General features: G+C 37.2%; 1 protein-coding gene across 8 annotated transcripts in view; it reads right to left on the minus strand.

The window, feature by feature from the left end:
- Window positions 1-26,343, minus strand: part of LOC117912922 (formin-like protein 18) — a 38,083-nt gene that overhangs the window by 7,523 nt on the left and 4,217 nt on the right. For 3 of the 8 annotated variants that reach the window (XM_034827719.1, XM_034827720.1, XM_034827722.1), the window contains exons 3-12: window positions 20,218-20,439; window positions 18,448-20,129; window positions 18,212-18,341; window positions 10,543-10,614; window positions 6,739-6,837; window positions 6,295-6,336; window positions 5,785-5,865; window positions 5,643-5,693; window positions 5,447-5,528; window positions 967-1,061 (exon numbers count right to left, since the gene is read on the minus strand). In XM_034827719.1, the coding sequence (XP_034683610.1) occupies window positions 967-1,061; window positions 5,447-5,528; window positions 5,643-5,693; window positions 5,785-5,865; window positions 6,295-6,336; window positions 6,739-6,837; window positions 10,543-10,614; window positions 18,212-18,341; window positions 18,448-20,129; window positions 20,218-20,439 (2,556 nt within the window). Of the gene's footprint in view, window positions 1-966; window positions 1,062-5,446; window positions 5,529-5,642; window positions 5,694-5,784; window positions 5,866-6,294; window positions 6,337-6,738; window positions 6,838-10,542; window positions 10,615-18,004; window positions 18,085-18,211; window positions 18,342-18,447; window positions 20,130-20,217; window positions 20,440-26,343 lie in introns of those variants that run through there. The other 5 variants (XM_034827723.1, XM_034827724.1, XM_034827726.1 and 2 more) reach the window with 4 other exon arrangements.

The raw sequence follows: 26,343 nt of genomic DNA on the forward strand, positions 1-26,343 counted from the left end.
TTGAACTTTTTGATTGGTATAGGATTCAGTTATTGTTCTTGCTTGGGTTTCTCAGAATAAGAGGGAAGCATGGGGTAACAAGATCATGGGTCTCACAAGAGGGATGGGCTACTCATTCTACTAAATGCCTCTTTACCAACCAGATAGCAGATATATTAGCTAAGCAAGGAGCTCTCGGTTAAAGTTTTTCAGTTTGACCTTCCTACCCTCAGAGTGATGGTAGTGTGTAGTATTAGGATTTTTGAAGCTCTTTCTTGCTTTATTACCAGTTCCCTACCAAATTAGTCCCTTTCCTTTGTAGCTGTGCTGTTTGCTACTTAATTCTTTTTACTTCCATATACCTCTCTGTCTTTTTCTTCTTGGTGACAGCTTGTTCTCTATCCATAATCTGCTTAAGAAGTAGACACCCAGGGTTTTTTCATTAGTTCCCCATTTCGAACACATCCACATATTTATTTGTGAGTTTTAATATTCAATCCATCTGTTTTGTTCTTTACTTTTTATTTAATACAGTTTTTGTGCCTATGCCTGATTCCTTCTTTGTGGACTTCAAAAGTGCTCTAAGCCATAAATCAACTGACTAATATATGTTCAACAGGGCATTTTTACAGACTATAAGCAGCCATTTGCAGTGACATCTTGGGGCTTTGGTATGGTAGTTTATCTCCCAACAGAATTCATAAAGAATTGGCTATGCAATTCACTAAAATGTCACTCTTCTAAGAGTGGTAAAAATGCAGAAACAATGAATAGATTTTTCATCTGGACTCAATTCTCCTTTAAAACACATTGGAGGGAAGATTTGTGGTTGTCATATTAGCTCCTTTATTTCAGGGATGTGATTATTATCATTGCTGTAAGCTAGGAGCAAATTCTAGGGATTTGTTTTAGAACCAACTTAGGTTGGTTTGATTGACAAAATTGACAGGAAATATAAAGCATCAACCCAAGTGAAAAATAATGTACCTTACAAAGATAATTCATGAGAGTCATCTTGTTGTTCCGGGCTCGTGTATCAGTGAGTTTAAGGAGACTATCCAATCGAAATCCAATAGCAGAACCTAAAGGAACAGGTATGACCATTTTTCAGTACAAATTATTGGTCTTTCTCAATAGTCATATGGCATAGGTAAAGGCAATTGTTAGAGAGGTGCCAACACATAAACATTAAATAAAAATAACCAGAAAAGTATTTTTCTATAGGACAATATTTTCTAGATTTAAGTGCCTTGCTGGGTTGAGGATCAAGAATAGAGTAGTATTTCTTTACACACTGCCAACAGAGGCGGCAGGCTCAAGTTGACTCGACCAAATTACCAACCACAAAAGGTGATATAAGCCCTCATTCAAGTTTTAGCAGGCAATCAAACAGTACCATGAAAGACAGATAAAACAAGGAATATAAGAAAAGATGTTTCACCTATTGACCAAATATCTTGATGACAATATCTGTGATCCAATGGCACAAGAAAAAATTGTTATATAACAAGATCACTGGTAGAAGTGGATCAAGTTCAAGACAGATTGGATCCAGAGGAACTATTTATGGTGGAATGGATGAAGTACATCACATTCTGCGATATTTAGGTAGCGCTTAGCATCAAACTTAGAAAAAGAAGGTTGTATTAGGCAAGCACCAGGTATAAAAGTAAGAAAATCCTTAATCATTATGAGACAGTGATGGAACATATTACTTAAAAAGAAAAGAAAAAAAGAAAGGGAAAGAAAGAAATGACTGCATTCTGAAACATTCTAAATAATCCACTCAGATAATCATATTGGCTGGCCAGTCGATATTAATATGCATAATGTGATGTTAACACATGAGAATATACGGATAGTTAATGGAAACATGACTACTAAACCCAAGAAAAATTCGACAATTATGTATATATATATATATAATGTAGCAAGAGCATCAACTCTTTCAACAAGACTAGATTCAGCCTCAATATCAAAACCAACACCAGATAGCCCAGAAAAGCCAGCAGACCCTCCTCTCTGTGACCTTCAAAACAACCACTGATGCCCGTCTGACCTGAATAGCCAAGAGAATGACCAAAGTTGACTTACATCACTCCTGCAGGGGTGGCGTCCTTGGTATAAAAGGATTTCTCCCTCCTAATTTCCCAAGCAAACCAATTATCATCCTCATAATGCAATCCCACTGTTTGTTCAGTTTCTTCAAATTTGTATTTTTATTTTATTTATTTGTTCATTTATTTGGATAGTGTGGAAACCTACTAACCCCACTTTATAGGACCCAGGGAAAACTGCAGGTATACAATCCCTCCACCAATAAAGTGTATTAGACCAGTCTGAGACTCGAAGTGGGGCCTCCCGTTCTTTAGAGGTTGCACCAACCAATTGAGCTGCCACCGTGTTCTAGTTAATTCAATCACCAACTTTCAAATTCCAACTAACTTCTTTTTTTTTTTCACTCAATGAGAAATATATCCATAATTTTGCCTTTTGTGAAAGCTGTTATTGTAGTTTATGAACTTCTAATTCCCCGATAAACTATGCCCATTGTTTTTAAGAATATTTCACAAAGTCAACAGATCATGAGAGATTGCAGACTTGAAAACAACAAAATGCTATCTCTTATCAAATATTTATTCTCTACTATTCTACCCATGGCTTACTAAAGCTTGTTACTTTCCAATGTAATCTAATCGTACATGGTAAGCACACACTAGAATAGTTTCTAATAGCCAAGTCCCCAATTTTCTTGGCAGCAAACTCATATACCAAAAATATAAATATTTTTATTTATTAAAGGCATAAATTCACTTTTTAATATACATTTTTATGTAAATAAATATAGACTCTCCTGTAAGTATGCAAATAATCAACAGAGATTGGTATCATGTCAAGAAGTTTTGGAGACACCAGTCATTGATAAGAAGAACTGGGACAATATTACAACAAGCATCTTTATGTTATTCAACAATTCACATGTGGTTGAATGGAAACACAATTACAACCAAAAACATAATAATTGGGGAAAAAAATGAAATGGATTAGTAGACAGTTATTGGTCAGCATTAATTTTCCATCTTCAGTACTCTGCATTTTCCCATTTATCTATACAGCTGTTAATATCTGAATTTGATTATACTTAGTTCACCAACCTGCTTTTTATAACTTGGCCAACCGGTGGCAATCATTAAAAGAGCTTTTATTGTGTTCAATCCATCACTCTTATCTCAGTTCTATGCATCATTCTTAAGTATAATGAAACTTCTTTTCTGTCAATGTTACCAAACCTCTTTATCAGTTAATTTTTAATCCATTCTTTAAGTATCTGATCATCTTGATTTGTATGCTATATCAGACACTAACCCTCTATAATTGTTTTTCAGGTTCTAACTGATTTTTTTGTTAATTACATAGGCTCCATTTGGATCTTAACTAATGGAATTTTGTTCTCCTCTGAAATCAAACTTTGCATATTTGAAGTTTAAAGAGAAACTGGAAATAATAAATTGTTCTAAACAAATTTCTTTAATTTTCCACTGGGCAATCCTAATTCAATAAATTCTACTTTCAGCCTCAAGGGAAGTAAATGACACAAAACTAGAGCAATTAGCAAGGTCTTTACCATAAAACTCAATTGTTTTAATAGTTCATGATTGAAAAAATATAAATCCAAGACATACTACAAGCTAAAAAGCGCAAATCTATGCGGTTATGCCAAAGTGGTAATGAAAGAGGATTTGGATCAGATATGTATTTTTTTTATCGTAAACAACAAATGTATTAAATTAAGTAAAGATATTAATAAATAAATAAAAAAATGTGAGGAATCCTCCCAAAAATAACGATCTAATAAGAAAGTACGTTGAAGCCTTCTAATAGATGAGAAAGATGTTGGACCCTAGCTAACAGATGTTTCTTTTGTCTAGCTGAAGAGGAGTCTACTAATCACATCTTAATCCATTGCACGAAGACTAGGGTGTTGTGGGAGTTATAATTTGCTCTCTTTGGGGTGACTTGGGTTCTCCCTTGCTCGGTAAGGGAGACTCTCCTTGGTCGGTATGGGTCATTTGTTGGCAAGAAACGCAAAAAAGCTTGGAAGCTGGCTCCTTTATGGGCGGTGTGGAAGGAAAGAAATAGGATAGCATTCAACGATGAAGAGTTTTCAGTTCATAGGTTGAAGAATTCTTTTGTGTGTAGTTTTTGGTCTTGGACAAAGTTGTATATAGATGTTGGACCTATACCTTTAATCAACTTTTTTGATTGGTTGGGTTCTAGGTGAGGGTGGGTGAGGTTTTTTACATCCCCTCTTTTTTGTTCGCCTTTGCCTTATGGTGCCTACTATATACTTCCTATATGCCTTGGGTTGTCCTCCGGGCTTCCTTTTTCTAATTCATATATTTTCTTCTGTTTTTACCTATAAAAAAAAAAGTATGTTGAAGCCTTCAAAGTACTAAACCTATACAAAAATAAAGTACCAAATGGATTAGATATCTTGAACAATCGATTTTTTTAAAAGCTTAATCTTGTAGTATTTGGACCTGCATTGTATATCATGCACTCTAACACCCTCCCTCACATGTAGCCTCCATTTTTGGGTTTACATGTGGGTTTAATAAATTAGGTAAATAAACATGCAATGATGAGCTTCGAACATATCACCTCCCCCAAACAAGACTCTAATACCATGTTGAACAACTAATTTTCCTAAAAGCTTAAGCTTGTAGGATTTAGGCCCACAATGCACATCATGCACTCTAACAAGACATAGTACCACAAAATTCAATCTGTTAATAAACTATCCAAATCCTAGAGTTAGCCTAAGACCCATAAGATGAATGTAAAGAACATTGCATTGTCATTAGATGTCAACTAATCCACTATCATACTATAGTTATATCATGTAAAAGTGCATGAAAATTTTAAAATGCCATCAAAACGACACTAAGCATGTGCTTTCTCTGTATCCAGGTTGTGCCCTTGGGAAGTAAAATTAACCACAACAAGACTCTTTCACCACAGTTAGGTAGGGATGCCCGCAAAAGCAAATCCAGTATAAAAGCATGCAGCATGAATAAAGCCTTGTTCAGGTGCTAAAAAAAATTTTAAGCATATAGTGTCTTGGCCCAAATCATCAGTTGTAGTGCAGATCCATCATTGAAAGAGGAGCCAATACAATCTGGATCTTTAACTTCTTTCCCCCAATTATAACTTTTTCCTTTCTTTCGTCGTAGTCCTACATTTCATTTGCCATTATATATGCTCATCCATAGGTTCTGCCTAACCCACTGAAAATTAAAAGCACCTTTATTGCCATTTTAGACTTGTAAGAAATAGCTATTATACATTGTACCATATGAGTGCTTTGATGGATCAATTATTTTATACAGTAACACTTTATATGTTTGTCTTCATATAATTTATGATGTTAACATAAATAGGACATTAATCCAACAATTCAACTCACCTCTTGCTGTTCCATGGTTTAAAGCATTTCCCAGTGAAAGGATAGTTTGCATGATTCTTTTCAATTTGACCGAATTCCTGATCTGATAAGCACAAATGTCAAAATGGTTTAAGAGATGACATCCCCCCCACCCCACCCAAAAAAAAAAAAAAGAAATAAACAGAATATCTAGAAGTCAATGTAAAATTTTGCTTGCCTCTTCAGATGCTGAATTTACGACATTCAAATTATTTTTGAGGTCAGAAACCTACAAAGTGCAAGACCAAGGCCAAATCAGTAACCCAAAAAAATAAAAAATAAAATCTACAGAAGGGTAGCCAAATACATTGTCCTCTGACCTGGATACGAAATTGTATCTTAAATGAGAAAACTCTTAGCTTGGACTCCACCCGTGGCACTTTCATTAATTCTAAGAAAAACTGTCATAGCAATTCAGACAATAAGTCAATCAGAACATACTGACAAAGAAAAGATTACCTGAGATAACAGTGAAGATAATCATCAAAGCCAAATATGATACTTAAACTACTGAAAAAGAATTGAAGCTCCAATTCACAGATGGGCCAGATTTACTTAACTAGCACCTTACAAATGTTAAGCAGTATATCTTCTTTCCAATTTTCAACTAATTGCCAGAAGCTTACTGGGCAAGGCAAGCCATGGGAACAAAATCAATCTTACTACTTTCAAGTCATATTTTTAGAGGGTTTTTGTTTTATAAGTCATCCTATTCATCTCACTTTTAGTTACCAATAAATTATTTTTCACTACAATATCATAATAAGAAGAACAAGACAATAAGGAGAAGAAGAGAGGAGGTGGAGGAGTAGTAGCAAAAATCAACTAACCTGTTCACATTTTCCCAAGTTTCCCTTGGCACCATTGTAACCCTGAATATTAAAGTATGATTATAACTCAATGAAACAGGAGAGCAATGCTATTCCTTTCTAACACAAAAGCATGATTTTTACTTCAGAAATGGAAAAAGAAAATATAAAATAATGTTTCAAGAGCATGTTTGGTTCTCATCTCTGAAAACAGTTCCAAGTACAGCCATTTTTTAAACTGTGTTTTCAAAGAACAGTTTTGTGAAAATGCTTAAACGAAATTTTTTTTTAACTGTTCTCTCTTTCTGTTCTCCGAAAAAACAATTTTTTGAAAGTTTTTTTTTTCTGCTCCTCAAGAACAGAAAATTTTCCCTAAATAATACCAAACAGACCCTTAATTGCCCACCATCGCAGGGAAGACTCGAAGTTTACTGATGACAAAGTTTCAAAACATAGTGAGCATACCTTGAGTAGTTCCATCTCTTCTTTTGTTGGACAGAACTTTATGAGGTTATCAACTTGATCAACATCTAATGCTGAATCATCCAAGGCAAGGACTGAGCTCTGTAAAACATTTGAAGGCAAGACAGAATGAAAGAAAAAACTAATCAGACTCTGTTTACTTACCATGTGTCTGGGACTAGAATTGCTGAACAGACACAAGCATGCACTTTAACACGGATCAAGGAATCAAACATGAAAAGTCTCTAGAATCTTGACTCTATAATGAGGAATAAAGCTCTATGTGTGTGTGTGCAAGCGTGTGCACGTGTGCACTATTAAATAACATCTTTACATGGGTGAACTTGTTTATGAATGTGGAGGGAGAGGAGAGTGTGGAGGCTTCCCAGTGACTTGCTTGGCAATTGTAGACAGAGCATAATAATATGTTATTTGGGTTGAGGTATGGGTGTCAACTGTGGGTATGGATGTAAGCGCCTAATCCTTCACATTACCAAATTTTCCTCAAATATCTTCATAAAAATCAAACAAATTTATATATTTCAATGTGGCACTATTTACTAAGGATAATTGAAAAAAAAATTAAAAATCAAAATAATTGCATCTGGAACAAAATAGGCATATCAAATAAAAACTACACACCCATGCCCCTTTTTTTTCAAGGAGAAACAACACTGTTATAAATTATTTTACGAATGAAAAGGTACAAAAGAAGGATGAGAAATCCTCCAAAAAAAAAACCGCTAAACTAAACAAAAGGTATGCAGTAACCTCCAAAACGCACCCATGCCCTTGTCAGGCTTTGTTGGATGAAGTTAAAGAACCCGAGTTCATATTATAAGATCACTGAGGGTGAGGGCAAGAATATACAGGATGGAAACTCCAAGGAAATTGTGGTCAAATCCTTTATATGCACAAATGCTGGCTTTTAACACAAATTCAAGGAAATCCCTCTTGGAGTTTATTGATGCCATGGTGGGAGTTGAGGTGTAAGTTTTGTTTTGCAATGTTCTTTCTTTTTATTATACTTCATTTTTTCCTTTGGGTGAATCTTGTAACTTCCTATGTACTCAAGCTGTACCCCCTTTAGGACCTTGCTATATATATCCTAATACTTGTAAAAAAAGGAACATGTTATGATTGCCTTGTAGTCACAGAGTAGAAAACAAAATAAAAACCATATCAAAAACTATGTTGTAATGAGATCCAAAGGTAAGAGACAAAATATAAACTCCAAAAAAGATCCAATACTCACAATTATAAGCTCCAATCAAATTGTGAATCATAATGGAGTTTTCATTTTGCTCATTTCTCAGTGCGAAGGTGGATAAAAATTGGAGGACCACAGGCGAGGAGATCAGCTTTTCTGTATTCTCTACCTAGTCTTTACTGCATTTTGAGGGTTAGGGATCTTGCTGTATCTCACATTTTAGATCCATCCCAGCCTTCCCCTTCCAGGAATCTTGATTTTGACATACTTCCTCATATCAGGAAACTGAAGGTTTATCCTCACTATTATCAATTTGCAGCCTGTTTAGTTTTTCTCTATTGTTTCCTGATGAGAGAACATAGAATTGTATTCTCTTAGGACCATTTTCAGCTCAGTCTTTCTTTTATGTTCTTTCTAAAACAATCTCCATTAGACTTTCAAAAAGCCCATTTCCTTGGGAAGTTTGATGGGATGGTTCCCTCAAGGAGTATTCAAGAAAAGAAAAGGAAAAAACAAAGTTTTAGAATTTTTTAGAATATGGGAAGTTTTAGAATTCTACTTAAAAGAAGTTATAGACTTTCTATTTTCTAAAATAATCTTTTTATTCTAAAGTATGCATTTTAAGTCTGTAGAATTTAAAAGTCTTATTTATTAGAAACTTGATTACAAAGTAAGTTTCTAATTCCACAAAAAAAGTTTATGATTTCTTTTGATTTTTTTTTAGAAGATTCAATAGTTTTATAAAAAGAAGTAACAATTAGGCACTACATGGGTTAGGTTTGCTTTTTCATAGTTTTATTCAAATTCTAGAATTGTCTAAAGTCTATAAATAAGGCTAATTGATATAAGACAGGATTAATGGTTGATAATCAAAAACAATTTTTCATTTTTCTTTTTTTTGCATATGTTGCAATTTTAAATGATGAGATTCTATTAATTTTCTTCTAGGTGAGACTCCTAGAATGCTTTAGTAAGACTCTAAGGTTTCTATCTCTTCTTCTTTATCTTTTTTTCCCTATACATATATATATATATAAAGATTGAAGCCTTAGTTTGTCTATTTAATTGTAGACAACCATTCTAGGGTTGCCCTACATCAAAAGTTCCTCATAAATTCAGAACCTTCATATGATTAGTGACTAATGAAAGGATTAATATCAATGACCTCTTACAATAAATGATCTCATACAAATTAGGAAACCATTCAAAGCTCTTAACCCTGGGCAATGCATTCTCAGCTTAGACAATGTGAACTGATGGACAACCTTTATGAATAGTTTGTTTCAAGAGGTAGACTTATCTTAGCTTCATCCAAAGCTTTGGGAAGAGACCCCAAAGGTACCATTCCAAAAACTTCTAGAGGAGATTTTATTGATTTCTTTAATAGTATTCAAAGGAGATTTTATTCCTATCTAATTCCAATCTCTCCTCCTTTTCTAGGGAATACGGTCCTTAGTCCGTCCTAAGTAGAATGAGATTGTATAGATGTGTTTAGGACATTTAGATGTTCCCTCTCTCTATCTCTACGAGTTTGTGTAAGAGTTGTTAGGGCCTTTAGATCTTCCCCTCTGTTTTCTTTGGCTCTGCCAAATAAGAAGGACCCCTTGGATCCCTCATCATTGGCTGTAATCCTTTTATTCTCTGAAAGTATATTCATCTCCAATAAAAGAAATCTTAGAATCTATTGCAATTTATGAGAACATTATTAAAAGGGTGAATGCAGTATCTAACAGCAGGGAAAGAAACCAAGTCGATTATGTGTAATCACACAACTATAGTTTTTTCAATTTCAAGATCATAAATTTTTTACAAATCCATTTTTATTTTATGTAAAGCATATGGTTTAAAAAATAACTTCTTTGACACAAAAACAATGTTTACAAAATTCACCCCATTTTATGATGATATTTCTGAATCTTTTTTTTTTTTTTTTGATAAATTTGAATCATTATATTTGTTGCATAACAATTCTTCATAAGCTTCTAGAGGTTCTCAAGCTCATTGTGCCTATTTGTATTTATAAATTATCAAATGAGTCTTTTTCCTACATTGAAAACACTGTTCAGCATTTATGATAGGAAACCTTTATGTTAGGTATTAACTCTTTTATTCCAAGTACTTTCACCTAAGATGGTTACACACTTCATTCTAGTTAGGTAACATTTTTATTACAAATAATTTCAGCCAAGACAATCACACACTTCATCCAAAAATTATAAAGCCCGATAGTATTTAAGAATCCCATCATAAATCCAAATATATGAATATTCAAAAAAGGAATCCAAAATAAGAATTCAAATTTTTAGGTGAAGATTCAATTTAATATACAGTATTATAAAAATTATGCCAGACATAATCCCTATGTATCATTTCTGGGGCATCAAGATGACATGGACGTAAGGGAATAGTGGGTGAACTCATAAATAATAAGACAAGGAAAACATGTCATTTCATTTGTTCAAAACAAATAATCATAAAATTTACCAGTTGGCATTTATAGTCACAACCTCTTAAAACTTGAACTTACAGAACACAATTCCAGCTCTGATTATAAACGAGGATTTACTCATGTAAAAAAGCAGTAGGGTTTGACTCACCATCAAATCAGGCAATGGCATCTTAACTTTTGTAAGCATGATTTCACAGTTATATGCTCGCCTAAGGTCAATCTGCAAGAACCAGGGATAAAAAACAGAGATTTAGATATTCTTCTTACATTAATCATTTTATTGGAGAGACATGGTTAAAGGCAAGAGTAAGGTTGGGGGAATATAAAGAGCCTCACTTCCCGGCAGCAAACACATGAATGAATGAATTTTCCATTTCGTAAAAGAAATGAAAAAAAAACTGTTGCCTCTTGCAAGCCAGAAAACTACCTATGACTCCAAAAATAACATATAGTTTATTGTATGCAGATTTTCTATCAAAGCCAATTCCTGACAATCTTGAAGCAATAACCAGTGGCCAATATGCCTTATTCGTTAATGCATTGACAAACACAGAAGTTTCCAGGCATCCGATCCATGCATTGACAAACAAACTCCTACACACTAATGACGAGGACAAAATAGAAAACACCTATGAGTATTTTTGTAGCCAATAACCCACAACCAAGCTGTGGAAGAAGAAGTGTCCTCACAGTAAGAGAGATTAAACCCCACTGTTCCTCCCTCTTCCCCGATTGAGAGAGAAGAGCTATTGTAATTAACCGAACATTCAAGTTTTCGAATTTCCATCTCAACCCAAGAAGACTAACACGTTTTCCTCTTTTCCCCTGAGATCTTAACCCCACGCCCTTTTCTTGCCTCCATTTTCCTCATGAGGGAGCTAGTTTCATTTTCAAAACCCTTCACTAGCATCCCCAAAAGGTTACTGAACTTGGAAAACTTATAAGGAAGGCTTTCGGAAAAAACCACCTCCCCCACTGAGTTGCTACTAGCCTCCATGGCCCTGAAATCCTCCACCTCTTCAGTCCTAACCACCAACTCCCTACCCATAAGGCCCTTTGCTGCAATTCCCATGAGATTCGACATCCTTCCATCTCAGAGCAGCATCTTTAGTGGTTGAACACCCGAACCCAAGGAAGGGTCCGCCCTTAACAAGTAAGCAGGCCCATTGTCGCGAACAAGCAATCCAATTGGAGAGTGAGGAGAAGAAATTTGGGGGGGGGAAGGGGGACGAGGGGGAAGGGAGGAAGCCCTACCTTTGAATCCAGTCTCATTTGCCAAGAGGGCTTCATCGACCCCTAAAACCCACAGCAACAATCCTAGAGGCACCACCCTTAGAAGGGATCATTGAAGTGCTCCAAGGAACCAACAGGACCTCCATTGATGGGAGGTCTCAAGAGACCCACTTAGGTCTTCTCACCTAAGCTCTCGAAATAAAGGGTTGGAGAACAAACCTTTGGGTCAACCATCTAGAGAACTTAAAAGGCACAACCCAGACTTGGCTAGCCTACCAAGGCTTTCTCTAGATGGGACAGAGCCAACGACAATTGGCTAGCTCAAGGAGATGAAAGGGATCCCTTCACCCACTTTGCATTCTGAAGGCCAAGGACCCACCAACCCACAAGAGGGGCCAAGAAGCTCACAAATAGAGCTATTGACTTTGTTTAAAAAAGTTATCTCTCGTTGCTCACACAGAGAGACTTAGCATTGCACCTAACACCTACAAAACCTCTCCAACACGTTTCCCTTCGTCCCGCTCCACCCTCCCAACCGTGCGTGCACTTCCCTCCCTTTCATCCCTGACTTTTTGGAAGTCTACAACTCACCTTAGAGGCCACCCTTGATAGTCATGGCAAAACTTCCCACCATAATTGGATGGCAAAAATGTTTTCTCTATCCACCATAAGCAACTAGCTTAGCACCTCCTCCCACTAAATTTAACAAGTAATCTAGTCCATTTCAAGTGACACCTCTCCTCTACCTCCTCGTCCATTGAAACGAACCCTTCACAAGCATCACCCAATCTCTTAAAGAATTCTTTTCCCCACAAATGCATTGGTAAACCCAACACCCTCACCCACACTTCACCAACACAGGCACCTTCTCTAAAACAACCAACACCTGGCCTCCACCACTCCAACTAGAGTTTTCTTCCCTTGACCAAAATAGGCCCTAAAAGCAAAACCCTTTCGACTTTAAAAACATCTTCAAACTCAAATTAAATGAGAGTGCCTCCCAACAAACACAGATGTAACTCGCCTTTCAAACCCCAAGAATATTGAGCCCAAGATTTCAGAAAGTCTAAAATCAACAAATGGTTAGAAGGAGCCTCCCATCTCCCTACCAAACACTTCTTGAGAGACACTAAGTTGTTGAACACCTCCTTTGTCTCACTCTCAATCCACACAACCTCACCCATCTCCCTCTTGCCTCTATTCAATACCTCCGCAAAAAAAACATGGTTTAAAATAACAACACCTCCCTTTTTTTCCTTTTCCTCCCGACACCTAACAAACTCCTTTGAAGCCTCCAAAGGCCTAGGCTCAAGAACAACTCCAATGCTCCTTAGTTTGATGGCAAGGATCTTCCAACCCCTTAGGAAATTTTTTCCCTTTGGAAAAACTAAGGAGAACCTTTTCTCCTTTATGCTCAAAGTTAAGCAAAGCCGAAATCTTCCAACTTTGTTGCAACACAACTACGACTAAACTTCCTTTTCAGGCAATCTTCCACCCCTTCTAGAAGCTAGCAAGAGCCCTCTCCCCAAACCTGATCCAAGCGGAAAACCCTCTACCCTTCTCCACAATCTTCCCTACCATCTTACCTTTTCCAAGCTCCAACGAGATTTCAAAGGTTTTCGACTCCACTCCAAACCAACATTTACCTCCAAGAGTAACCAAACCAACATTTTCCTTCATTGCTTAGATGCAACGATCCCCTTTCTCCATCGCTCAGAACCTTAAGCAATTTCCAAGTTTTGAAAGGATTTCTTATCCTTCTCATGTTTTCTTCATATTAATTAATACATCTTTTGTTTCTAATAAAAAATTAAAAACTATGCCATTTGTTTTGTTTTTGGAAAAATATGCTATTTATTGATATGACTTCTAAGTACAAGCAAAGGATGATAAATACTTCCAAAATACAAATAAGAACAAAAAAATAATAATAATAATTTCCAAAATAATAATAATAATAATAATACTTCCAAAATGCAAAGGATAACAAAAAAATATAAAATCCTTTACAAAAGAAACCATTTGCTTTGCACCATGTTTAGATAACTCATGAGCAAACGCATTAGTTGAATGAGGCGATCAAGACAAGGAACAACCTCAACTACTAGCTAGATCTAGGATTCAAGGAACCACATGTTGTACTTCTAAGAATCTCTTTCCAACTTAGATACCCATGAGATCACTATAGTAGAATCTCCTTCCACCAAAAAATAAGAAAAACCCAAAACCTTAACCTATAATAAGCCCTCCAAAAGAACTAAGATCTCCAACCTAATAACCAAACCCTTTCCTTTCAATTTAGAGATGGCTCACAACTGTACCATGGTGATCACTCATCACACCTTTGATTCCTAGTTGGCCTAGGTTATCTAGACCATACCCATCAAAGTTCAACTTAATCAAACTCAATGGAAGTGGAGCCCATATTGAGAGCATCTTCCAACCTACCCTCTTATCATGTTCCAATCTAGTGTAGATTGTTCAATGGAGTACCCTCAAAAGCTATAGAGGCTTAGAAAGAGGAATAGAAATGTATCAAATCCAAAATAGATTCTAAGGTCCTCAATTTATCCTAAAAAATTCTCACATTCCCCTTTCTCCAAACTATCCATAAAAACACAAGGCAAGCCACAAGCCAAAGTAGCATTCTTCTAGGATTATCCCTAAATCCTCTAAAAGAGATAAAAATATATACCACACGATTGGGGGAATCCCAATCTATCCAAGTAAGCTAAATAGCCCATTACAGTCATTTAAAGGTCCTAACCTTCAATGAGGATTTAAGAGTTCTAAATGAAAGAGATGAAAAGAAAGACTACAAAAAGCAAGCTTACAGAATTCAATGATCAAACTCTCTCATCTAAGAAGGTGACAAATACACAAAGGTAAAAGATGGCATAAAAAGTTCAAGCTCTTCAATTCTAGATCAATGAAGTTTCGACAAATCCTTCCTTTTTTCACTATCCAATCTACCGGATCATGTTCATTTGTGTCCAATAAAATTCATATGGCAATCTAAAGCCTCATCTAAGGTTAAGGCCTTTGTCTGGCTAGTGACCAACAAGAAGGTCAACACTAACAACTTGCTATAAGTGAAAGACCTCACAAAGCGCTTAGTCCTAACTGTTGCACTATGTGTATGATGAGTGGTAAGATGATTGTTTTAATCTCATTTTACATCATCTGATGACTATGGCAATTTGGTATAAATTATTTAGCTTGGTCAAGTTAGATTGTGTTCCTCCTGGGGGCATAAGTGACATAATGACCATTTCTTTAAAGGCTTGGAGAGTATAGGAAGAGACAAAACTATTTGGAAAATTGTTTGCCTCACTTTGATTTGGATATGGTGGGAGAAAAATGCAAAGATTTTTTAGGATAGGTGGAAAAGCATAGAGTTGATATAAGACTTAATTTACTTCTATTCCTGTTTTTAGGCCTTAACAACTTTAGATATTAAGGGCACTCCTATTAGTGTTATTCAGCTCAACTAGGACTTGGTATGTAAATAAAGGTTTAAAACAACAAATCTTCAAGCAAAGCTTCAACATCCTTTGTAGATGCATTGATTTCAAATGTCTAATGATACGAGGATTCTAATGTCCCCCCTCAACCATATCATCCCAAACATTTGACATCAAGCCTCCTTTGACGTAGCTAAGGCCTCCAAGGAAGGGAAAGTACTAGCTAAGAGTTTATCCTCACATCACTTATCCTTTCAAAACTTCAATTATTCTCATCCTCCACTTCAAAGGATATTTTACTGCCAACCACATCCCAACCCTTCCTAATGGTTTTCCAAACGCCAACCCCATACCCTCCCCCCCTTACTTTATAACAACACCAACCCCCCTCCTCCTCCCCATACTTTCCTTGAATGGCCTTTTTCCAAAAAGCCTCTTCCTATGACACATATCACTAACTCCATCTTCCCAGAAGAGTCTTATTAAGGAGAAGAAAGATTTCCTATTCCTACACCCCCTTATTTTTCCCTATGCAAACAATCAGCCATATTACCAGATAAATCTTTTTTTCTAAAGCCCCTCCTTCACAAAGGAAGTCTCTTTGAACTTTCTCAATCCTTAATCTGAACTTTCTAGACATGCTAAACTAGGACATGAAGTGTACAGACAGATTGGACAAAGTGCTTTAAATAAAGGCCAATCTCCCTCCTTTCGAGATATATCGCCTTTCACAATGCAAGTCTTTTGTCAAATTTCTCTTCCACAATATCCCAAGCAGACTTTGCTCTAAACGGAGTCCCTAATGGTTAGGGATGCCAATAAGGAGGGACATTTTTAGGCACTCACCTCATGCTGCCCCACTTCTAATAGGGTGGGTTTGATAGAAGCATAACTGGATTAAAGGCAGGTTTAGGGAGATTTTTTGAAACCTGGGTCGCATTTGGGGTGAGTTCGGGTTTTGCCTTGTCCCCTCTCCCATTTAAACTTTTTTGGGGACAAGGATGCGAATTTATTTACATAATTGGGGTGGGATGGGATGGGGACAACCCACCCTAAACCCACCTCGTTGTCATACCTACGCATACCAATCCCAAATAAATAGTTGGGATCTTCCCACTTTACATCCCAACTTAAGAGCTAAAACATTAGCTACCCTTCCAGTTTGGATCAATTCACTTTTCTTCAGGTTGATTTTCAAACTTGAAATAGCTTCAAACTACATAAGCAACCAGTTTAAATGAGCCACTTGTCTTTGAGAAGCCTTGCAAAAAATTAATGTGTCATCAACAAACAACAAACGGGAGACCTCCACCCTCTCACTTCCCCTTCCACTTCTCTTTCCCCTAAAACAGGAAAAAAAAAAAAAAACCTTCTCTAGCCTTCTCCAACAAACAACCGAACGCCTCCATCGCCAAAACAAATAGATAAGGAGAGAGAGGATTTCCTTGCCTTAATCCTTTTGAGCTTTGAAAAAACCCAGAAGAGATTCCATTAACAAGAACGAAAAACTTTATTATCAAATATGCACCATTTAATCCACTCAAACCATTTCTAACCAAACCCCATCTTTCTAAGAATAGCTATCAAGAAGTCCTAGTTAACATGATTGTACGCTTTCTCAATGTCAAGCTTACAAATTATGCCACTAGATCCACTCTTCAACAAAGAATCAATAGCCTCCATAGCTGTAAGTGATACATCAAGGATCTCTCCACTCTTCACAAACACAGTTTGTAACTCAAAGGCCACTCTACCCATCACCCTCTTCAACCTATTAGCCAAGACTTTAGCAAGAAGCTTGTACAAACCCCTCACCAAGCTAATAGGCCTAAATCTTTCAGATCTTCAGCACCCCTGTTCTTTGGAATTAACACGAAAACAAAGCATTCAAACTTCCCTTGGTCATAAAACTCCCTAAATAGCCCCCTTTATTGTATTGTTTTCTTCTGCTTTTTCACAGATATGTTAGGTTTCTACTTAAAATAAAAAAGAAAGATCACTACAATTTAGAGCAAAAAAAGAAAGAAAGAGAGAGAGACAAAAAAAGAAAGAAAGATATCTACAATTTAGAGGCATAAGAAAACCCTTATTAACTGCATGTAAGAATATGAACAATGCTGCCCTATAGTTAAAAGAACATGAACAATGCTGCCCTACAACACTTCACAGCAGTAACCAAAATGAAAATCTAACTGAATTGGTAAATTTTTTATTCATATGTGATCATTAAAGTAAAATTTACAAGCCTTACATTAAATAATCAGAATTCAGTTCTGAGTCTCCTTTCCAGAAAAATCCAATGATTTTCACCAGATCTTACATTTCATAATTTGAATCATATTGTTACCCAACTCCATGCTCAAAAAGAAAAACCTTCTTAGCTGCTGAGGAGCGTATTGCAAATAGTCTAAGACAAAGAACAAAAATATCCCCCATGCACACTCAAAAAATATATTAAAAAAAAAAGGACAAAATAAATGGTGAAGGGTACATCTGGCAATTGGTGGTTTCAGGTCCTTTCATATTGTTTTGGCTTTGAACAATCAAAGGGCAAAGCTAAACTTGAATCGGCACATTTATGACCAGGATGGGAATTTGAAAAGCAACTCAAAACAGCATGCCTCAAAATTGTGAATAAAATTAATAACCAAGCATTAAATCCACTCACCTAAACAGTAAGGTACAATTTTATAGGTTTTAACAAAAATACTTATTTTCTAGGACAAATATACATTTTGTTTAGAGCTGAAGAGACTGTTTAGAAGAGGTCTCCCACTTGTTGACCAGAGTACTTTTTCTTTTCTTTTGATAGGCATTTTCGACAAGGGTACTTAAAACATTTTGTAATGCACATGCCTGATATAATTTCTCTCAGCATGGCAACAAAAGAGTTAACTGACAGTAATAACTCACCAAGGTCAAGAAGACAACCCAAACCTAACGTGATCATAATCAAGCAGTGCAGATCCAACCACAACCCACAGTAGCCCAACCTGATAAAGGCCAGGTGGGTTTATAGGTCAAAAAAAAAAAAAAAATCTTGCCAGCTACACCATGAGTTAACAAAATGCACAGAAGTAACTACATACTACATTCTTAAAAATTAAAAAACTAAATTACCAGCTGGACTTTCTCAGATTTAGGTCCTGAGGCACGACGATTTGATTTTCCACCCACGCCCCCATTTTCCGAATTTGGAACAGCTGTTGAGAAAAGACTTTCTAGTTCTGACATGTCAAACTCAGGAGCCCTAGCAAGGATGAAACAGACGCATATCATTAAAATGCTTATATCATATTAACAGAAACAACTATTTACCAAATGAAGAAAAGAATGGCCTTGGATACAAAATATACTTGGAAGCTTCCTCAGGTCGTTGCGTCTCTGCCCATAAGCTCCCTTGCATGGCCCTTGTTAACTTTAACCAATGATATGGCTTCAAAGAAGCCTTTTTGGGTTGAGCCTGAATTTTTGGACCAGCTCGTGATAGGCCTCGACCCTTTCCACCAAACTGAGCAGAAGGTGGACCAGGAAATGGAGGTATATTTCCATTGCTGCCAGCAGCTTGGGCACCAGAAGCTTTTGATAACCCTTTGCCAAAAGGAGCAGGTGGAGGTGGTGGAGCATGTGGAAAATTATTGGACCTAGAATCCTTTGGCATAAAACCAGGGGGAGGAGGAGATGGTGGGGCTGTAGATGTAATGTTGGGACTTGAGGCAGACCCAGAACATGAAGGAGGTGGAGGAGGTGGAGGAGGACCAACAGGAACCACCGAGTTCATCTTATGCAATGATGAGGAAAGCAAGCAGCTAACTGATGGAGTGACCCCACAGGGTGGAGGAGGGGGAGGGGGAGGGGGAGGGGGAGCTGGAGTTGAAAATGAGTTATTGACAGTGGTAGATGTAGAAGTCCCTGAAAAACAAGAGCGTTGAGGAGGGGGAGGAGGAGGGGGAGGGGGAGCTGGAGTTGAAAATGAGTTATTGACAGTGGCAGATGTAGAAGTCCCTGAAAAACAAGAGCGTTGAGGAGGGGGAGGAGGAGGGGGAGGGGAGGGGGAGTTCTTGACGGTGGAAGATTGACATTTCCCTGAAAAGGAATGTGGTAGTGGTGGTGGTCGAGGAGGCATCAGTGATGACTGATGTCTTCCCTGTAAGGAGGCTCCAGGCTGTTTAGTAAGTAAAAAACGAGTTGGTTCGGAAGCTGATGAAGTAAGAGGGGATCGTTGAGGAGCACAAGGAGGAGGGGGAGGAGGAGGAGGAGGGGCAGCAGAAATTTTAGTCATACTTGTAGGAGGCTCCAGAGAAGGTTGCAATGAGGGCGGTGGAGGTGGGGCTGGGGGAATTGAAACAATACAGGGCTGCATAGGTTTTGTCACACGTGAAACAGGAACTGAAATAGCAGGAGAAAGTGGAGATATTGTGACTGATTGAGTGACTTCTTGACCTATAGGTGCAGCATGATCATGCAACAGAGCTGTAATGCCAAGGGCTGACGGTGCACTATGATATCTTGAGATAGGCATAGGTGATCCTTGCAAGGAGTTACTGTTTGAAACTGGATTAGATATAGGAGTCTGAGGTATCCGCTGGGATATGATCTTAGATTGAGCAGGCCGTTGAAGTGCAACCTGCAGTTCTTGGGGATCAATCTTCCTTCTAATCAAATTTGCATCTACAGATGGTTTAGCTGATGTCATATGTTGTTTCCCCAAAGCCATGGATGTGGTACTGCTGATATTGTTTTCTGCTGCCTTAGGTTTTGGTTTATCTTCAACCTTTTCAGGACTTAATTCCTGCAACAAACCAACAGTTTCTCCACTCTGAGCAGAATCAGTCTCCAATTCCTGGAGAACATTTGATGCAGTGATTTGCTGGAGCACATTGAATGCCACATCTGTCTTTGGATCTAGCCAATCAACATTGCTGAAGATCTCTTGAACTTTTGCAAATGCTTCCATAGGAAGACCGTCTTTCTCCTCAACACCTTCCAAATCAATTGTAATAAGGGAATTACCCGAATCCATCTCCGAAAATAGAACCTTCACCAAAATAAAAACAGGAGCAAAATTAAATTGCCGAAGCACTAGACATATATATTCAAGGAGAGAGAGAGAGAGAGAGAGATACCTCTGCTCTGAAGTCTTTAGGGAATTGATCCTTAGAATTCCATAAGATATCGATTTCATCACGGTTAAGCATCAGAATATTTGATCGTATGAAAGCTGTGTTAAACATGACCCTAAACATCATTTCTTCACGTTCCATATCTTCTTCCAAGCTAATACACTCAAGCACAACATCCCCTTGAATATGGCAATGGATGTCAATTTTAACTAGCTCGCAATCTTCCTGGATCAGAATATAAAGGATTTTCCCAGAAAAGGGAAAAAAATATCATATAACTGAGATAGGGAAAAACATAAATGCACATTTGAATTACATCAAAGCCAAAGAAATGCCTATCCCAAAGATATTTCTAACTCCATTGAAGCCCCCATTAGTAATTGTTGTACCATAGTGGAAGCACTGGCATACAGAAAAGTTAAATATATATATATATATATATATATGAAATTCAATTTCCTGTTCATGATTGAAATTACAGGTGCCACTTAACCCTAACTAACTCAATCGAGCCTACGAACAATTTAGCCATACCAAGCTCTTTTTTTGGATAGGCAATAGAAAATATATTAGAGAACAGTGCCTAACAAAAAGTGACGAATCCAATGTCACACCAAGCTTCATAATCCAGGTTCTTAATTGTGATAAGATTTAGGCTTTAACTTGCCCCATTTTCAGGACTGCTACTGCCATTTAAATTAGACCCACGACAAAGCAACATCAAAACCCCAGCCCTTGATCTTCTAAAAGTAAAAGAAGACCAATCTTATGAAGGTGTGGACATATTCTAACATAATATTCTTTAGAGAGGCAGTGAACTGACATTTTTTTTAATCAGAAACAGATGTATTGCATTGAATGATAAATACAAAAAAGGATGAGAAATTCTTCCAAGATGCATAATTACTGATCAGAAAGTAGAAGGCATATTGCTCCAAAAAAATAAACAAAAACAAACTGCAGATATGATCATAGGAAAAAAACAATGCACATATACTACAAAATGCTCCTTGATTCGCTAAATGGTTTACAGTGTGATTAATTATACAAGAAACCCAAGAGAAGGAGCATCCCACCTCACTAGCAATATCTAAAATCTTACAGAAGCCGACTATCTAACTTCCATGAACCTCTCTCCCTATAAGACACCCAAGAAATAACAAGAGTAGAATCTCCCTCTACATTTAGGTTGAATGGACATAAATTTTTGGGTTGCAGAAAGCCTTTGTGTAATGCTAATATCTTCTCCTCAACGGTTGAATCCACTCCAAAAAGTTTAAAGTAAGTCATCAATCTGTACCTGAATAACCTCTGGTCACGCCTTCTACACCTAGTTGGCAAGGATTACCCAAAGAACACCCATCAAAAAGTTAACTTTACTGAAACAATTGAAGGGTGTAACCAGTCAAGCATTGTCTTCTCAAAAGATCTTTTAGAGTAGCAAACATTTTCCTAATCCAATAATAGAAGGTTCAAAGGAGTACCAGAAAAAAGATAAGTGATAGATGTCAAAAGGGATGAGAGGAAGTGAACCAAATCTTAAATAGCTTCATGAATTTCTTATCTTCAAAGATCCTAGCATTTATCTCCCACAATAAAATCCATATCAAGACCAAACAATCTATGCTAAAGTCCTAGTGTTATGGAGCAACAAAGAGAGACATGATCAATTGGTTCACTACTCTCCAAGCACATAACACATCAGTCCACGCTAAGAGTTTTATAAGGCTTCTTACATGTAGCATATCGTTAGTATTAACCTTCTTATTAGTTGCAAACTTTGCAAAAGCCTTAACCTTAGATGGAGCTTTTCATTGACTTTAGCAGGAAGAAAGGAGTAAAGATAGGAGAAATTGTAAGAACACTAAAAAGGAAACTCACTAAGAAGTCCTGAAAGTGTCAGTGACCAAACTTTCACATCTAGGAAGGTAAGTGAAAGGTAAACATGAAATAAGGAGGAAAGGAGTATTGTTAGGTCCTCAATTTCTAGATCAGAAAGTTCCCAATGGAAATTGAAATTCTAAAATGGAGAGTTAGAGGAAGGAACTATGACAGAAGAAGTAGGATAGTCATTACTCCTTGCAAACCTGAAAAGATTAGGAAATTGAAGTTTAAGAGGTTAATTTCCCTTCAATTTCCCAACCAAATATCCTTCCAAAACCAAATTTTTATACCCTTTCCCACATAGAAACAAGTAAAATTAGAGAAATTGGTGAAAACTGGACCATTAGAATTCCAAGGACAATGTTGCAACCACTGACTACACTGCATCCAAAACATAAATGCTTAAGATGATCCTATGCCATAAAGTGTTGTTCCCCCTAAGAAAAACCTCCACAACCACTTCCAAGAAGGGCTCTCTTCCTCAAGAAGCTCCTATCTAACCTCAAACCTCTATCTCTTTTTAGTTTACACACATGCTCTAATCCAATGAGGTGGTCCATCTTCTTCTTTTCCCTAAACCCTAACTACTTAGTATCTCACTATAATCCCTCAATCCTAGTGGTCACTTTTACTAGGATTTCGAAAGCAAGAAAGAAACAAATGGAGATAAAAGATCAATATGATTGTACAAGGATTATTCTACCTCCAAGGGAAAAAGAAAAAAAAAAAAAAAAAACCTTTCTTCTTAGGTCTCAATACGAAACAACTCTAGGATTCCTACTCAAAGGGAGACCCAAATAAGCTAGGGCCCAAGAACATCCTACATTCTAGGAGGGTAGCAAAACAAAAAATAAGTTCATATTTAGCACTAATCCCCACCAATGCACTTTTTTTATTAATTAAACTTGAGGCCAAATATGCATCCAAAAACCATTAGAATGATTGTAAGACTTTGCAATTCCTCTAGGTAGTTCTAAAGAAAAATATAAAATCATCAGCAAATTGTAAATAAGTCACCCTAGTCATATCTCTACCCACCAAAAAGCTCTCTAGCAACCCAAGATCCTCAACTTTCAAAACCAACTAACTCAACACATGAACAAGAATTGGTGAAAAGCTCTCTAGTAAACCTTTAGATACTGTAACTCAACCTTTGGCACTCCTATTAACTAATACAACAAAATTAACAAGTGATAAACAACCTCAAATCCATAAGCTCCACTTTTGACTAAGACCTTTCCTCTCTAAAGCATGATTTAAGAAATGTCAATCCACATAATCATATGCATTTTCAAAATCTATCTTGCAAAAAATTCTGATCCACTTGAACGTCTTCTTTCATCCACCACTTCATTAGCCACAAAGACTAACTCAAGGATATGTCTTCCCTCAACATAAGCATCTTCAAACAAATCAATGCTTTTGTATAGAAATCCTTGAATGCAATGGGATAACATTTTGGCTATTTCCTCATAAAGACTAGTAACCAAACTTATAGGTCTAAAGCCAGAGGCTTTGGCAGACTAAATTCTCTAGATGCAAGTACAATGAAAATGGCATTGGTGCTCTTATTTATGACTATAGTACTATAGAATTATGCAAACTTTTGTCTATCAAAAAACAAAAAGAAAAGAATTATGAAAAAAGCTTCAACAAATCCTCTTTGATTGTGTTCCAACATTTTTGATAAAATGCTAGGGTAGACCCATATGGGCTTGAAGCCTTTTCTATATCTATGAACATTGCACCTTGAATTTCCTTCTTTGGAAAGGGAGGCTCCAACTACTTAACACACTCCTCAAATATTGAGGACCAATCCAAACCTTCTATCCTCCAAGGATTCACATTTGATTTGTTGTAAAGTCTCTAAAAAAAGTTCAAAATCTCCTCAAATATACTTTGCTAGTCATCCAGCAACACCCTTTCTTCAGACACTACAGACTTTCTTCTTCCATTTGCCATCCTAAGAAAATATTAGAATTGTAATCCCCTTTTTTTAGCACATTTTAGCCTAGCTCTCTCTCTCCGGGTATCTCTTCCCTAAATAAAAGTTCCTCCAATTGAGGTTTCTTTTGTCCTTTCTTTTTCACATCCCTCAACATTGCTAATTCGGTTGTGAAAACACCCTCCCCCTCACAAGAATCTTTTGGGCCGATGTCTATAAAGAGAGCAACTTTCATCACTTTAATATCCTCAAAATTCTCCTTGTCTCAAATTTTCAGTTCACTAATGAGTTGTAACTTCTACATGAACTTATGACCCTTCAACCATGCATCCCTTGACCATGAGCTAACATTGTCCCTAAAATCAGTTTGGACCAATCACACATTATCCATAAAATCAGCAATCAAGGAGAACTTTAGAAATTGGTGGAGGGGTTTTCAAGGAAACGGATGGGAAGGCCACAAGTTCATGAGGAGATTACAATTTGTTAAAGCAAAATTGAAGGAATGGAATAAGCTTTCTTTTGGAGAGCTTAATGAAACGAAAAAAAGTATCCTCAATGATTTAGCTAACTTTGACACCATTGAGCAGGATGGGGGTCTCACCTCTGAATTGTTAGATCAAAGAGCCTTAAGAAAAGGGGAGCTAGAGGAATTAATTTTGAGGGAGAAAATCCATTGGAGACAAAAAGCTAGGGTGAAATGGGTTAAGGAAGGGGATTGCAACTCTAAGTTTTTTCATAAAGTGGCTAATGGCAGGCGAAATAGGAAATATATCAAGGCGTTGGAAAATGAAAGGGGCTTAGTGTTGAATAATGCCGAGAGAATCACAGAGGAGATCTTACTTTATTTTGAAAAACTCTACGCGAGTCCTATAGGAGAGTCTTGGAGTATTGAAGGATTAGATTGGTCCCCTATTTCGGAAGAGAGTGCGATAAGTTTGGATGCCCCTTTCACTGAAGAAGAGATTTCTAAGGCCATTTTTCATATGGATAGGGACAAGGCTCCGGGGCCTGATGGCTTTACTATTGCAGTATTCCAAGACTGTTGGGATGTGATTAAGGAGGATCTAGTGAGAGTGTTCGCAGAATTTCATAGGAGCGGAGTTATCAATCAAAGCATTAATGCCTCTTTCATTGTTCTTCTGCCCAAAAAGAGTACGACAAAGAAAATCTCAAATTTTAGACCCATTAGTTTGATCACTAGTCTCTATAAGATAATAGTCAAAATGCTCTCAGGGCGTCTAAGAGGGGTTCTACATGAAACCATCCACTCTACTCAAGGCGCTTTTGTTCAAGGGAGACAAATAATGGTGCGGTTCTCATAGCAAATGAGATAGTGGATGAGAGAAGACGATCAGAGGAGGAAGGTGTCGTCTTCAAAATTGACTTAGAAAAGGCTTACGGTCATGTAAGGTGGGATTTTTTAGATCAAGTGTTGGAGAAGAAGGGGTTCAGTCCTAAATAAAGGAAATGGATGAGTGGATGTTTGTCCTCGGTATCTTATGCAGTATTAGTGAATGGTAGCGCTAAAGGTTGGGTTAAGGCATCGAGAGGATTAAGACAAGGTGACCCTTTATCCCCCTTTTTGTTTACTTTAGTAGCAGATGTATTGAGTAGGATGCTTTTGAGAGCAGAGGAGAGAAATATGTTGGAGGGTTTCAGGGTGGGTAGAAACAGAACTAGGGTATCTCATTTGCAATTTGCCGATGACACCATCTTCTTTTCTAACACTAGGGAGGAAGACTTGCAGACTCTCAAGAGTCTTTTGTTAGCATTTGGGCATATTTCTGGGCTTAAGGTCAATCTTGACAAGAGTAATATTTACGGTATCAATTTGGATCAAGCTCATATTTCAAGATTGGCTGAGACGCTTGAATGCAAGGCTTCTAGCTGGCCTATACTCTATCTGGGTCTTCCTTTGGGTGGGAACCCCAGGGCAGGAGGATTTTGGGATCCAGTGATTGAGAGAATTTCAAGAAGATTAGATGGATGGCAAAAGGCATACCTATCCTTCGGAGGGAGGATAACTCTCATCCAATCTTGCCTTACCCATATGCCCTGTTATTTTCTTTCCTTATTTAAGTTACCCGCTTCAGTCGCTGCAAAAATCGAGAGGTTGCAAAAGGATTTTTTATGGTCAGGGATTGGGGAAGGCAAAAGAGATCATTTAGTCAGGTGGGATGTCGTGTGTAAACCGAAGGAAATAGGGGGTTTGGGTTTTGGGAATATTTCTCTGAGGAATCTCGCTCTTTTAGGGAAATGACTGTGGAGGTACCCTAGAGAGGGTTCAACTCTATGAC

Source organism: Vitis riparia, chromosome 4, assembly GCF_004353265.1.
Source record: "Vitis riparia cultivar Riparia Gloire de Montpellier isolate 1030 chromosome 4, EGFV_Vit.rip_1.0, whole genome shotgun sequence".
NCBI lineage: Eukaryota > Viridiplantae > Streptophyta > Magnoliopsida > Vitales > Vitaceae > Vitis > Vitis riparia.